Source organism: Elaeis guineensis, chromosome 14, assembly GCF_000442705.2.
Source record: "Elaeis guineensis isolate ETL-2024a chromosome 14, EG11, whole genome shotgun sequence".
Lineage (NCBI taxonomy): Eukaryota > Viridiplantae > Streptophyta > Magnoliopsida > Arecales > Arecaceae > Elaeis > Elaeis guineensis.
This window is the reverse complement of record NC_026006.2, coordinates 64009431-64024227: the sequence shown is the minus strand read 5'-3', so window position 1 is coordinate 64024227 and position 14797 is coordinate 64009431. Positions and strand designations below refer to the sequence as shown.

General features: G+C 40.2%; 3 protein-coding genes across 8 annotated transcripts; 2 read left to right on the top strand and 1 right to left on the bottom strand.

Annotated features, from left to right (window-relative positions):
* The first annotated feature begins 1883 nt into the window (after positions 1-1883).
* Positions 1884-2219, top strand: LOC140853660 (laccase-23-like). The gene has a single exon (XM_073248309.1). It carries the CDS (start codon positions 1884-1886, stop codon positions 2217-2219), a length of 336 nt encoding a protein of 111 aa, XP_073104410.1.
* A 2510-nt stretch (positions 2220-4729) lies between these two features.
* On the top strand, positions 4730-6764 carry LOC105057169 (patellin-6). Its single transcript, XM_010939661.4, has 4 exons — positions 4730-5607; positions 5725-5849; positions 6060-6201; positions 6388-6764. The coding sequence occupies exons 1-4, from the start codon at positions 4870-4872 to the stop codon at positions 6646-6648; spliced, it is 1266 nt and encodes a 421-aa protein (XP_010937963.1). The 5' UTR covers positions 4730-4869; the 3' UTR covers positions 6649-6764.
* A 4451-nt stretch (positions 6765-11215) lies between these two features.
* On the bottom strand, positions 11216-14135 carry LOC105057363 (arogenate dehydrogenase 2, chloroplastic). Of its 6 annotated transcripts, XM_019854705.3 has the most exons (8): positions 13866-14134; positions 13545-13713; positions 13250-13405; positions 13066-13148; positions 12925-12994; positions 12676-12750; positions 12480-12594; positions 11216-11553 (listed from the first exon to the last, which is right to left on the bottom strand). In XM_019854705.3, exons 1-7 carry the CDS (start codon positions 14042-14044, stop codon positions 12517-12519), a joined length of 810 nt encoding a protein of 269 aa, XP_019710264.1. In that variant the 5' UTR covers positions 14045-14134; the 3' UTR covers positions 11216-11553; positions 12480-12516. The 6 variants fall into 6 exon arrangements, 5 of the variants coding, with proteins under 5 accessions (XP_019710264.1, XP_073104604.1, XP_019710263.1 ...); XM_073248503.1 differs by lacking the exon at positions 12676-12750 and having other exon boundaries at positions 13866-14135; XM_019854704.3 differs by having other exon boundaries at positions 11216-12594; positions 13866-14133.
* Between the last annotated feature and the right edge of the window lie 662 nt (positions 14136-14797).

Here is a 14797-nt window from a genome sequence, read left to right as displayed (position 1 = left end):
ATTGTTTTATTAATTCTGTCATTGAATTATTGACCTTATCAAATGGACCAAATCCAATGAGGTGATGAGAGCTGTGGAATCTTTGTTTGAAATCAGATTAACGTGTGGACCACTAAGCTCTGCATCTGGCATCTGCTGCAGTAGATTGGCTTATTTTGGTGTAGGTGGATATTTTGTGATGCCACTAAATTTATAGTCTGACCGAGTATTCTGTTGAACTCGCACTTTTTATGAAGCCTGATTTTCGCAAGATATTTCAATTTATTGATTGTAGAGGTTAAGTATGATCCTGACTAAGTGGGTTTCGAATTCTGCTGAATTGGATTCATTTTGTTAGTTAAATTGAAGGAAGTACCAAGTTGAGACAAATGGAGGAGCGGAAAGAAGGGGAATGGGTCAAGCTAAGAAATGACATGTATACTTTATCGAGTTTGACCTGAGGTGTTTCCGAAATGTTGAAATACATATTAAGGGGTTTCTTTCCATATTTTATTTATGAACAACTCTTTCACCCTCCACGAGTTAATTAATTACACATTTAATAGTTGCAATAGGTCTTCTGCACAACAGTTACAATCGTGTGCATGAATTTAAAAAGCTATATTTATTTTCATAAAACAGGATTACAGTGGAAGGAAATCAAGTTTTGAGCCTTGGCGGGTGTTTTTTTGGGTGTTTGAGATGAGTCATTCATCATCGTATCTAAGAATGCATATATGCTTCTCTAACTGTTGCTCGAAAAAAAAAAAAAAAAAATGGTGTGATCCAACGGTCCTTATCAATTTTCTCTTAAAAAACTCAATTTTTTTCTATCAATGATGATGAAACAAAGAGTAAAACTAATGATGTGTGGACTACAATGACGAATTGCTACATCGAGCGGCTCGCAACGTTTCTGATGCTTTCCTCCGGATCATCAAGCGGCCCTCAACAAGGAACTCTTTTTCAGCATCGCTGGCGCCGACGCGGCCTACACAAAGCCATTCACCACCTCCGTGCTCATGCCAGACCACGGACGTCCCGTCACCAGAAACCAGCCTCCTGGCCGCTACTACATGGCTGCCTGGGACCTGCTGCCGGTGCCCAAGGCGTCCCCTTCGACAACCCCATCCTCGACCACAACAGCGCGCAAAGCAGGGATCCCACCAAAATTCCATGTCCTCCCGGCCTTCAACGACACCGCCACGGCTGCCAAATCCCCACAATCCCGTAAAGCTTCCCGGCCCGGTTCTTGAGTGCTCTTCTTTGCTGTAGATCTGGGCCTTTTCAATTGTCCACCCGGAAGCAACGTGGCGGCCCCAATAACACCTATTCTGCCAAAAAAATCTGTCTATACGTCCGTTCGAATTTATTTTTATATTTAAATTTATCTAAATATAGATAAAAATTTAAACATCTAACTAATAACAGTATTTATATCTATATTTATTAAATAAAAATAAAAATAAATACGAATAGACAACTATCCGATCTGTATCCAAATATTTAATTTTATTTATAATATTATAAATTTTATATAATATTTATTAATTTTTAAAAAATATATATAATCATATTAATATGCTATTGATTTGATCCATCACCTATTTAGTTATATCGTTGGCTCATCACTAACTTAATAATATCATTGATTCAGTGATCTTAAATTTTAATAATCTTATTTATATCTGTGCCTTCATCGTACTTTTAATATTCAATATATATTTATATCTATTTAAAATAAATATAAATATAAAATTTTATATCTAATTAATATTTATATTTGTTAGGTAAAATAAATATAAATATGAATATTGATCCAATCCAACTCCGCTTCTTAAAAAAAAAAAAAAAAAAACAAGGACATTAGCCGGATCCTCCAGCAATCTATGCGAGGGGCCGAGATGCCTCTATCTAAGCAGGGGTCTGTGGTGAAACTGGTGTCCCAGGGCACCAACATCTTCGCCCGCGAGAAGCATCCGATGCACATCCATGGCCACCAATTCTACATCCACGCAACAGACCCTGGAAACTTCGATCCCAAGACGGACACCGCTAGGTTCAAACTAGCGGACCCACCGCTGAGGAACACGGTCGGCGTGCCGGTTCGTGGCGAGCAATCCGGGGGTGTGGCCGGTGCACTGCCATCTGAAGTCCATATCACTTGGGGCTTGGCAATGGCGTTCCTGGTGGGAGAATGGAGCTGGAGAGCTGCAGTCTGTGGAGCCCCCTCCAGCTGACCTCCCCAAGTCCTAAGAGAACATTAAGAAACACTCAGACGTAAAAGCCTTGTCGTTCTGGAATTTGTCTGTTTCCTTTCTTCTTTACCTTTTGGTTCTCTTGTATTTGAGCCCACATCAGAAGACACCATTGAGTTTCTCAGTTTGATTCACAAATTGTAGTTAGATGATGGAGCCTTGAATAGTTCATGAATAATTATAAACTTGTTTAATCGTGGACAACCATTGGCCTTTTATTTTCTAATTTTCGAAAACAAAATTCTTCCGGGTTTTAAGAATAAACACACTGATGGGTACAATTGAAGAAAAAAAACCGCAATAATTTGAAGAATAATTTTACCATGATAAGTTGATAGCTCTTGGATCCATGACGTCATTCCTCGGTCTTGAACTGTCAGCAACGACACTCCCTATCATGTGAGTTCTCTCCCATCCGCCCCTGGCGGTCCGTAGCTCCGCATAATTACTCACTGGGTTTTCCCTCTGAGCAACGCTCGCAGGCTTTTAACTATTTTAATTAAATAAAATCCTCCCAATTCACGAGATTGCTTGCCCTTGCCCTTTCCGAATTCCCACTCCCCCAAGTATTTATGAATTAATCAATTTTTTATTTTTCTGAAATTAAAAAAAAAAAATTAATGGGTAATGAACGACTATGATCCATCTTTTCCTTTTTCCTTTTCCTTTCCTGTTCCGTCTTCACCCGTCCCTCGCACGAATCCCAAAGCGAACGTACGTGAGCGTGGATCCACTAGTGGGTCCCCGCTCTTGAGCTGATCCATTTGCGGCTCGCATTCCGAGAACAAAGACCAGGGCTACGCCCGGAAACCAAGAAAAGCCTGGGTTCCTGGGTCCGTTTTTCCTTCCACTAACAAGTTGCTTTCAGACCAACCAAGTTTCCACGATGTTGAAGGGCCGTAGCTTTAATGGACAAACCCATCATTTTACCAAAAAAAAAAAAACATTGGACAAACCCATCAGGACCGTCTGATCGATGGGTCTTCCTATAACCTGCAAACGCTGCCTTGTGGGCACGCAGAAGGAAGTGGACTTCAGTACTGTCTTGTCCGGCAAAAGAGTAAGAGGGTGACAAATCCAATTCAGGTATAGCTCGGTGGTGGTCCACCTCTCCAAGTTTTGGTACATTTCTACTGCTCCCATCTAGTCTAAATACAAGGCTTTCGGTCTAAATTCAAATGGGGAAATTGGGCTCAACTCCGTTTTATGAGCTCAGGACCTACAGCTACAATAAGGCATCAAGATGCACTACCGCTCCAAGATAGAGTACACATTTGGTACTAGATGTAATACTGGAAATCTTTCAGTATTTTTTTTAAATAATCTGAAAGATAGAGTACTTTGGGTGGTAAGCAAAGAGATGTGAAAGTTTTGAATTGAAGCTCAATGGAGTGTTTGGAGTCTTTGGGATTATACCCCAAGTCACCTGTCGGACTCACTACCTCAATTTCAAATCAAAGCTGTCATAAAAGCCATGCCCACATGCGAGATTGCTTCTTTTTTTTTAAACTTTTACTACATAATAATCACTTGTTACTTTGAATAGAATCCAAAGCGAGATCTTATAAGACTTTATCATGCGTCCTCTCCTCTCCGTCAAGCAACTCTACACTTCTTTATTCGAATTTGAACTTTGAGCCTGCCAAAAAAGACGCACTCTCGTCCTCCCAACACTGTGGGGTAAGATCCGCATGGCCTTCGTACAGCCCAATGGTGTCGAGGCTTTTGTGACCCTCGGCCGCGACTAGCTTTGAGCCCAATTGGCACGAGTCAACGTTCTCGATAGCAAAGAATTATACGATATATTGGACGACCAGGATGGGCCATCACACGGCAACTTTGGAGGAACATCGAGACCGCCTATCACCCGCCGTGGGTTTCGAAATTTGAACGGTGGCTGGGTCCATCTGGTGGGAAAGCGGTGAGAGACCCAGAACAGGACCCAAGCTAAAAAAGGTCCGTTCGGGGCCCACCTCGGTGGGGCGCGCAACACCCGTCCCGGAACGGGACACAAGAACAAGCCAACTCCCGCGGTGTACACGCACCGCTCCCACGTCCCCAAATGGCATCGAATTAAGTTCCTCAAATTACCCGTTCGATGTGCCTCGAAACCCTTCAGAACCGTCTGATGAGTTAGAGTTTCACCTCCGAGCGAATGCAATTAAGGCAAACGTCGCGTCTTGGTCCGGTGTGGTGTAACCGGGCGGTGAAGACAGGGTCTGGTTAGCTGTCATCAGAACGGAGACTTCTATTTGACCGAGCCAGGTTCCAAGATCAGAATCCAAATGGAGGGAACGAACGAACGATCGATCTGTATGGACCCATTCTTTAATCGGTGGTCCGTCCGTCTTAGCACCGGCAGCTCATAAGGGGCTGCCGTCCCCGGTGCACGGACCACCCATGCTCTCGAGCCGCTCCAAAATAAAAATTCCAACCCCCAGGCCCCACGCCACTATCATAATTGTCACCCCGCCCCTAACCGCAGTAATTTATACCTCCCATCTTCCCCTCCAACACAAACCTCTCCTTGCTCATTTTCCCTCAAAACAAGTGACTCACGGCATCCTTACCACCGAATCCCAAAACCCCCATCTTTTTTTGTATCTTCTCTCCTGGTTCTCTCTGATTTCCAATGTCGATGGAGCAATCGCCGATCCTGCAGCCGGGGACGTCTCCAAAGCAGGCCAAGAGGTCGCTGATGAGCTCCCTGATGGAGGCCGCGGCCACCACTCTGCAGCGGTCCTCTTCCTTCAAGGAGGACTCGTATTTGGCCTCCAATCTCAAGGCCGGAGAGCAGAAGGCTCTCCAGGAGCTGAAGAATCTTCTGCTGTCCGAGTCCCCCTCCAACTCATCGTCGAAGCCGCTCACAATGTGGGGGGTTCCCCTCCTCGGGGCGGCCGCCGACGAGAGGGCCGACGTGGTGCTGCTGAAGTTCCTCCGGGCGAGGGATTTCAACGTGGCCCAGGCGCACGCGATGCTGGCGCGGTGCGTGGAGTGGAGGGAGGAGTTCGGGGCGGACGGCGTCGTCGAGGAGGAGCTGGGTTTCAAGGAGCTGGAGGGGGTGGTGGCCTACATGCACGGCTGGGACCGGGCCGGCCACCCGGTCTGCTACAACGCCTACGGGGTGTTCAAGGACCGGGAGATGTACGACCGCGTGTTCGGCGACGGGGAGAAGCTGAAGAAGTTTCTCCGGTGGAGAGTCCAGGTGATGGAGCGCGGGGTCCGGCTTCTCCAGCTTCGCCCCGGCGGGATCAACTCCATCATCCAGGTCACGGATCTCAAAGACATGCCCAAGAGGGAGCTCCGGGTGGCCTCCAACCAGATCCTGTCCTTGTTCCAGGATAACTACCCGGAGATGGTCGCCAGAAAGGTAGATCGTTATAGGAGCCTTTAATCTGGAAATGACTTCATTTTTATTTCTTTCTTCTCTCTTAATTTTCCCTGTTGTGACGCTGTGGATTTGGTTAAACTGGTGGTTGGGATGCAGGTGTTTATAAATGTGCCGTGGTATTTTAGTATGCTGTACGCGATGATCAGTCCCTTCCTGACCGAGAGGACCAAGAGCAAGTTCGTTATCGCCAGAGAAGGGAATGTGGCCGAGACCCTTTACAAGTAATTCATCAACCAACGCACACTCTTGTTCTGCTCCTCTTTCTTTCATTTCTATAGTTTGTAACTGTTTTGAGTTCTTGGTTCGGTTTTATGATTTAAGATGCGAGTTGCGATCTGGATTCCGGAATGGTTCCTGTTTTTGACCTGCATTTGAACAGTGTTTGTTGTTCTGTCTCACTGATGTGTTCTTAAATGCTGCTCTGGAATTAGATTCATTAGGCCGGAGTTTGTGCCGGTCCAGTATGGAGGGCTGAGCCGGCCAGGGGATCTGCAGAACGGTCCCCCCAAACCGGCATCCGAGTTCACCATCAAGGGTGGAGAGAAAGTAAACCTCGAAATCGATGGCATTGAGGTATCATTCCTCTCTTTTACCCCCAATCTTTACTCCAATTATTTAACTTCTTCAATCATATTTGAATTCCATATCGAGCGTGAAATCATGTGCTGTTCACGTGATGGGACTCTGGGGCTGGCTGTGAGAAAATTTGGAGAGGGTCTAAAAAATTTATGAGATTTATATGATTGCTTGTTGGATTAGGCTGGAGCTAGCATAACGTGGGACATAGTGGTGGGGGGATGGGACTTGGACTACAGCGCGGAGTACGTGCCGAACGAGGAGGGGAGCTACACGATTCAAGTGGAGAAGATGAGGAGGATTCCGGCGACCGCCGAGGAGCCGATTCACAATGTCTTCACGTCCAAGGAGGTCGGAAAGATGGTGCTGTCCATAGACAACACCAGCTCCAGGAGAAGGAAGGTGGCGGCCTATAGATACTTTGTCCGCAAACCCTCTGTTTAGCTACACAGTTTGGAGTGCTTTAGCTTCTTGTTTTATTAAGGAGGATAATAGTTTTCATCTATGTTAATATATGGAGATGTACCCTTTTGTACTCTCTCTCCCTCTCTCTCTCTCTCTCTCTCAAACAAAGCGGATAAGTTGAGTATTTTGTTTATTACCAACGAGAAATGGTATTGTGTTGTGAGGTGGTCTTGGGTTGTGCTTTTGTGTTCTAATCATTGCTTCTAGGTCTTATGCCCTGAATCAAGGGGAACTGGAGAAGAAAAAGGAGAGTGTGGGGCATGTGCTTTGGTGCTAGCATGAGCTAGTTTCAGATCCAAATGTAGAGACAAATAGAGTTATAATTTAAATCATATTCAAAACGAAAGTGAGATGGATGTCTGTATTATATGGATCTCTCTCTAATCTCTCCCACACAGATTTCAAGGTACTTAATTATCCTAATTGAACTCCCTGAAAAATATCATAAAAGTTGAATGGGTTCTTGATTTAATACGACAATAGTTTTGAATTACAGTAACACAAGTATTGGCTTAGAAATCTATTTATGTACGCATTCTATTGAAGCCTATGTGCCAGTATTTAGCCTCTCATGGAATTGTGGATATTTCACCTACTAATATTGTTAGTCTCTATTACAATATTAAAACAATATATTCCGTAGGGTTGTGTGCTTTTGTTTGTCTCGTAGTTGTCCGTCAGGTATACACATAAATATATCTTCGTCTGTTGCCCAATCTAAACAAAGAACCAGGTTTTGTCCAGTGGTCTAATTCGGGGACGAAATATTTTCTTGAACAGTAAAATTATTTTTTTTGAATTCATTGTTTTTGGAAATATTTTCCTTCGAGGACCTTAAGTTAAAATTTTATCTGCCTGTGGACCCGATGACCCGATGTCACAAAACCCGTCCACAGGAGAGTTTTCAATTAAGGCCTGGTCCACGAAGGGACCAGCCACCCACCAGCTTCACCTAACAAAATTAGATGCTTTAAAAGGCTTTGGGCCATTTAAATAGAAAGGCACAAAAGTTAAAGAGCTAAATGTTCTGAACTAGAAAAATTCTGCTAAAATTGGAAATATCCAAACCCATGATTTGGTGGATTTTATGCATCTCTATAATACATTCAAATGCATATAATTGTAAGTAGTGCACTACAATTTCCTAAATCATAAAAAAAATATGATCCGAAGCCTAAGATATATTTGAACACACCATAACAACTAACTAGGTAAAACACTGTTAAGATATCAATGCTAGCTTTGCATAGACGTGGATGCAAGCGTTTGTCTGCACATTGCCATTACTTTTATGCCTATCTACATATATAATATGTTTACACTAAATATAAATGAGAAATACTATTGGGTTCACATCTTATGCACATGAATACATTTCTTGGTAGGTGGCAACTAAAAGGAGATTGATGAGACTCGTGAGTTTATTATGGATTTACCAAATTGAACACCCTGGAGGATTCTCCTAAATAAAAATCTTAACCATCCATTTTATTTATAAACCTTTTGGGCTAAGAAAGAGGAAGACCTGGTAGCTGTCTAGTCCGTGTCCATTCTGTTTGACTAACCGTCCAAGTGTTGTCGGACGAAGGGTTGGTTTGATGGGGTCATGTCCAAGCCCAAGGTGATGTCGGCAGACACAGTGACATAGATAGGCCCTTTCTTTCTGCCCGGCATTATGTTTTGTTGTTCTATAGCAGGGGAAATTAAGTCGTAATCATCATTTTTAAACATTCCTTATGTCAATCATCACAAAATGGAAGCTACAGTGATTTAGATAGACAATACTATGGCCAACACAATCCCCATTCGGTTTGTTGAGATCAAATTATAATGATAATTGATGATGTGTGCTCGAACATAATTACCAACATAAGTCATGATTATTTTGTTAGCAAATGATGTCTAAAGGCTATTGTTTTCGAAATGATGCTATTCTTGGGGCAGGCACATGCAATACATACGCATTGATTTCTTTCATTTTGGCCGAGAAATTACATCCTACATCATGTGCATAAGTGTCCATGTCCGTTCATCAAGCACAAATCTTGCACCATGAAAGTAGCTATATGGTGCATGCCGTATAGGATATAAGTTCTCATCAAATATTATCCGTCAATTAAACAAAAAAGATAATAGCGATAGCATGAGCAAAAAGTATACCGGTAAGTCACAACGCCTGTCTGCTTGGCCGCACCAATAGAATGGAATCTTCGCAGTTTAACTTCGAATCCATTATCTAAGACCGCAAAAATAATATGATCAAGATAATGCTACGAGTCTCAACTATTGTAGCAAAACTTCTTATATCTGAAATTATGGTGCGAGGAGTTGAGGCGCGAATCGCTGGGCATGATGCTTTTCACTTGATGGAAAAAACTATAACTATTGGCCACAGAAAAGCAAAGAACAATAATGATAAGCTCGAGACAGGGAGCAGCGAGTTGGCGACGGTGGTCAATGGAGAGGTCACGGGTGATACCAAAAGCGCAGCGTACGGTCGACGGTGGTGTCCGCTTTTGCTCCATTCTCGGGAAGGCTGTGATAAAGCAGCGGAATTCACGGTGAGTTTCGTTTTATCATTCCGGCATCAAACGTCCTTTGGCTTCGTTCCGGCATCCCCCTGCACTCTTGCTTTGAAATAGGTTTTGATTGCTCTAAAAATAAAAGACTCACCGATTGGCCTGCACGCTGCTTCTGGATAGATCCGGTTTTATAGTCTTACAGATTCTTTGTACGATTGCAGGGCACATGAAAACGCCTGTTCGGAGGTCTGATGCAAGGATTTTAAAATCCGGCATATTCTCTACCTCGGCGAGTGACCTACGGATTTTCTTTAGGTTTTGCTCTATACTTTAGATTTCGCATATCAATAACTCAGCAATATGATAAATCAAAATTTATCGCCTGTCTTAAAATAAATTTCAAAATTATTTAGCTGAAAATCCATTTATAAAATAAAAATAATCACAAAAATATACATCAATATGTGCTTTAATAACATTTCAAATAATATCTAAGATTTTATTGGTTTATATCAACTGTGATGATATGATCCAGCTTTCCATACATACATACAGAAATGCATATATAGATGTACACACACTAAATACATATATATGTATGTGTGTGTATTTGTGTATGATGTATGTATGTATATATATATGTATGTATATATATATGTATGTATGTATATATGTGTGTGTTTGTGTGTATACATATGTATGTATATATATATATGTGTGTGTGTATAGATACATACATGTATGTAGGTATGTATGTCCATAAGTGTGCGTGTATGTATATGTATATGTATGTAACCTAGGTCCCATTCGGTTTGGGGGTTTTAGAAGAAGTGTTGCTGGCTGCCATGCTGCTATATTCCTTTGTTCATATTCCCATGCTTTCCTCTGCCCTTTTTATTTTAGGTGGGGGCGAATATTGGGTGGTATCTCTTTTTGCATCCTATCCCGAGGCCTTTGCCTTTCTTATCCTTTTCATTCCCCCTTCCCGTGTTTTTGTTTTTGTTTTTTTAATTTTTTCCCCCCCTTCTCTTGCATCTGTTAACGAAAAGAAAATGTAGATGCGGCACCACTCGAGAGAGAGAAAAACAAAGAAAGTCAAGGGGCTGTTAGATATTGCTTTTATTTTCTATTTTTATTTTAAAAACCCAAGAAGAAAAAAATATACGAGACTGGAAAACATAGATGATGAATTTTTATTTTTAAAAAATTATCTAAAATCTTTAGAACTTTTGGTAGCGAAGATTACTTATGTTTTAAAAATGTAAAAATAAAAGCGAGGAGCAGCAGAAGTAGTGCAAATGTTATATCCATCTCCAAGTGGCATTTTACTAATTTGTAACTAATCAAAATTCTCTAATTCGTAGAGAAACAAAAATACAAAAACGACAACAATACAACATTAGTAACTTTTGGTACAATACTCACGAGGATCTTGATAAGATACAATACACATTATGCATAGAAATACAAGCAAAACTCTTTTCTTTTCTTTTTATATAAGTAACTATTTGAGTCAGTTCTACAATAGATATTGAGAGATCCAGATTTTCCAGTTAGGTCAAAACAAGCTTTCAACTTGAAAGATTTTGTTCGATGATGATCGTTGAAAAATTTTTACTGGATATATATCTTTATGTCGAAGAGTTAAGAGGCCTATAAACCTAAGAGATGAATTTAACATGAATAAAAATGTTTGATACCTTCCATTTACAGGACCACATTTTGCTAAAAGCCAGTGACAATATATGCATGACCTGAAGATAGTGGGTAAGGACTATTTGTTAATCTGAGCACCAAGTCCTCTTGTATTAGAAAACATTTTGTACACTGAAAATGGATGTTCTAACCGAAATCTCTGCCACTAATATACATACTAGATCACTGTGCTTCAGATAAACAAATTCCGTTTCTGATAAGCTTTTTAGATGCAACTCACCTCTACATTCGTTCCTTACACTTCCTCAAAACATAGTGTTTGGAATGGCAGAAAGGACTGCTCCGATTCCATGTCAAGAACACAGGCATTTGAAAATATTCAAGACTCAACTTCATTGATTTGAAAGAATTACATGGAATCGTTGATTCATATAGTACTCTACTTCATACACTGAAACTCCAGAAGTTTCAAACTCTACGTTCATATGACTTGCCAGACATTTAGCAGATTTCTTCCTCACAATCAAAATTTATGTCCTGGTTGCAAACTTGCAACCAGTCAATCCAGGAAGAGTCTCACAGGATGTTAGGGAGATGGCTTATTGAGCTTTTGACATTTCTACTTTAATAGAGCTCAACAAAAGTGAAAAATAATCATATTAGAGGTGCTCCTTTGCAAGTAATAAATCCCTCAACAAGGTCTTTGCTGCAAAAATTATGATCAGAGATGCATCATGCAACTTAAAATTTGTACAAAAATGAAAAACAAGGACAAGGACATTTTCATAGTGCTTTCGTTCAATCTTTCCTAGATGTAATAAGAATGAAATTGTTCCAACAATCATATACAATTGAGAGTCCTTATTCTTCAAGGATGGCAGAAAATTTTGAGCAAATCAGGGATGACCTAATTTTATGACAATAAAAGAGAAGATGATGGTACAGATTGCTATTTTACTTTTTCTGATGTGAGACCACACGATTCATGTTCTTAATTTCCCTGTCAACACTCACTTTTAGAAAGATCTAAACAGGAGTCTTTAACAAAATATTTTGACAAAAATTTACATAATTGCCGCTCAAGTTTGACGCTCGATGAAAGTAGTACTAGTGATAATGTTTCTTCTCCAGAAAATATATAGTATCAGCATCCGATATTTTTACAACTTCATGTTACCTTATTGGATTTGCACTGATGATTGTTAAAAGAAAGCAGAGGTCATGTTCTAGTTCTAAGTTGCCCTTAATCCAAAAAATAATAACAAAAAAAAAAGCCACAAAAATTCCATGTGGGTTATCCTTACTGTGGACTTACATTTGTCTTTTTTTGAGAATGACTGGAAAAGAGTTACAGGTATCTTATTTCAGCTTTTTGAAACGACCAAGTTAGATGATCTTTTTCCAAGCTATCATCTTTCAAGTAACACAATAGTTTTTTGCAAGGGTTTTCAATTCAAATGGCATTACAATGCTACATTAAGACATCAAACTACTAATATGATCTTAGTGCGACGTGCAACATTCCCAGTCTCTACAGAAGATTGTAGCTAATACCAGAAGAGAGAGAGAAAAAAAAAATTCATCATGGATGTTGAGGAAAAAAATGACAGAAAGATATGATAATGGAGATACCACCATCTTGACCTCTATGCATATTGCAAGCCGATCATTAATCGAGTTCCAAGTCTTTTGTTCTCTCCAGCAGCTTCTCTCTCACAGATTTGAAGGCAAGATCCAGCTTCTCCAGCTGCACCATAATAACACAGAAGCTTAGAAAGGTTACTACGATCAAGTAGCTTGCAGACTGTGCTTAGGTTGGAGCTCATACTTCTTGTCTCGCAAACTTATTACGTGCGAACAGCCCGCAATACAAATCAAAGCTATCCTTCATGGTGTTATCTCTCTGCATGGGTCTCAGTTAACCAAGGTGCGATTTGTCACTCTTAGCTCTCATCTAAGTGTCATCCATTGCAACATATCGCAATGGATTCCACTTCTTGGAACAAGATGTATAGAGTTCCATTTAGGCATCAAAAAGAGGAGCCAGTAAGTCTCCATAGGATCAAGTTATTATTACCAATTGAAGAAGTGTTTGGAAGCCTTTTGTGTCCATTGGTGTGGACTCGATTCCCATCTCTGCCAATATCCTGCGAGGGAATAGGACCTACAATCGAGACACATGTCTGAATGGTCAAGGGGTGCAAAAAGAGCTACGTACCTGCCCAATGTGTGAGCCAGGAATTGGCTCTTGGCTGCCATCTCGTCATGCTCTTGGCAGGACATTTCCACCATTCTGCAGCCCTATGAACAAACTAATAAACTACACATCTAATACTTAGAGGATTAGAGTTTAACACTTGAATAGAATGGAATACCAAATCCTTAGTCGTTAGTCCTCTTACCTCAGCTTGGAAAACGCCCAAATAGTTGTCACAAAGAGCATGGTCCCTTATGCGGACTTTCTCGTAAACCAAAGGCAGCCCATTCCACCCTTCTTTTCCACTCTCTGGGCCAAACATGGGGTGGGTGCAAAGCACATCAGCCTCTTCGGGTAGTACCTTTGGATTAGAATGACGCATTAGCCCTTCACATGCCAAAGAAAAATAAACAATGGCACGTAACACCTTATCGTATTAATTTAGGGAGGTCTAATGGGCCATTGTTCGAACAAGTTAAGAACAGGATATTTCAACGTACACGTAGGAGGAGCTCTCTCGGGTATTCCTTCACGGATAGCACATCCACGAATAGCAGAGGCATTCTGAGACGATCGATGGGGATCGAACGGATGACATCACCCGAGGATAGGATGGATGTGCACAGCAGTATCACTTGGATACCTGCCTCCATCAAGTCATCCATATCCCTACACAATTAAGCAGTATTCCATTCAATTTCCCTTTTTTCTGGAACTAATACTAGATTTTAGAACACGCTATTCTCAAGAAGAGCTTTTTTTTTTTTTTTAATATCTATTAGGACTAAGAAAGTGACCGAATTTGGCATTGAGAAATTTACCTGTAAAAAGTGATGCCTAATTGGGAGCAGAGGAGGGAGTAATCGGACCGAGAGGTGGCTGCCAGGATGTGGCCTTGCTTGAGGAATGTCTGCGCTAGAAATTGTGCGAAAGGGCCGAAGCCTATGATGGCTATCTTTAGTGGTCCATTAGGAAGGGGAGTGGAAGAAGAGGAGGCCATGGAGAGAGAGAGAGAGAGAGGCGGGGGGGAGAGACAAGCCGACTAGGGTTTAGTGGCCCCAAATGGGTGAGACGTGTGAAATGGATGGAAGGGAAGAGCAATCTTCCCTCTTAACCAAATCTGGTTCTTTTTCTAATTAATATAAAAAAAATTTATTTATCTAAATAATTTTATTTTAAATTTATTTATTAGAATGATACAAAATCGATAAAATGTCATTTTGAATGACATTTTTTCATGACCATGTCATTCCCTATTTTTCACGTAGATCAGAAAAAAAAAAAAAGAATACCAAAAAATATGATGATTTTAAAAACGTCATATTTTTTGATATTTTTTCCCCCACAAAAAAAAAGTAAAAAATATAAAAAATAAAAATTTTAAATTTTGATAAAAATAAAAATTATCATTTAAAATTAGTATCTCCATTTCAAATTATCTTTTTAAAAAAATATTTGAAAAAAATTGGTGTAAAAAAAAATAAAAATATCATTAAAAAATAAAAAATAGAAATTATAATTCTTAAAATATTTAAAAATTAATTTTTCTTAAAAAATATCTTCAAAAACATCTTAAAAATAGCATAAAATAAAAATACCATAAAATTAATTTTGTCAAATTAATTTTTTAAAAAAAATATTATTAAAGAAGAAAAAATGAGAAAAAATTGAGAAAAAAATAAAAATTATAATTTTGAATGAATTTTTAAAAATAAAAATTTGAATTCTAATTCAAATAAAACAGATAATTTTG

Coding starts and splice junctions, on each gene's coding strand:
- LOC140853660 (XM_073248309.1), top strand. CDS start 1,884: ATGCCTCTATCTAAGCAGGGGTCTGTGGTGAAACTGGTGTCCCAGGGC.
- LOC105057363 (XM_019854705.3), bottom strand. CDS start 14,044: ATGGCCTCCTCTTCTTCCACTCCCCTTCCTAATGGACCACTAAAGATA. Junction 13,149..13,249: donor TGGGCGTTTTCCAAGCTGAG/GTAAGAGGACTA, acceptor GTTTGTTCATAG/GGCTGCAGAATGGTGGAAAT. Junction 12,595..12,675: donor ATAAGTTTGCGAGACAAGAA/GTATGAGCTCCA, acceptor ATTATGGTGCAG/CTGGAGAAGCTGGATCTTGC.
- LOC105057169 (XM_010939661.4), top strand. CDS start 4,870: ATGTCGATGGAGCAATCGCCGATCCTGCAGCCGGGGACGTCTCCAAAG. Junction 5,850..6,059: donor GTGGCCGAGACCCTTTACAA/GTAATTCATCAA, acceptor CTCTGGAATTAG/ATTCATTAGGCCGGAGTTTG. Junction 6,202..6,387: donor TCGAAATCGATGGCATTGAG/GTATCATTCCTC, acceptor TTGTTGGATTAG/GCTGGAGCTAGCATAACGTG.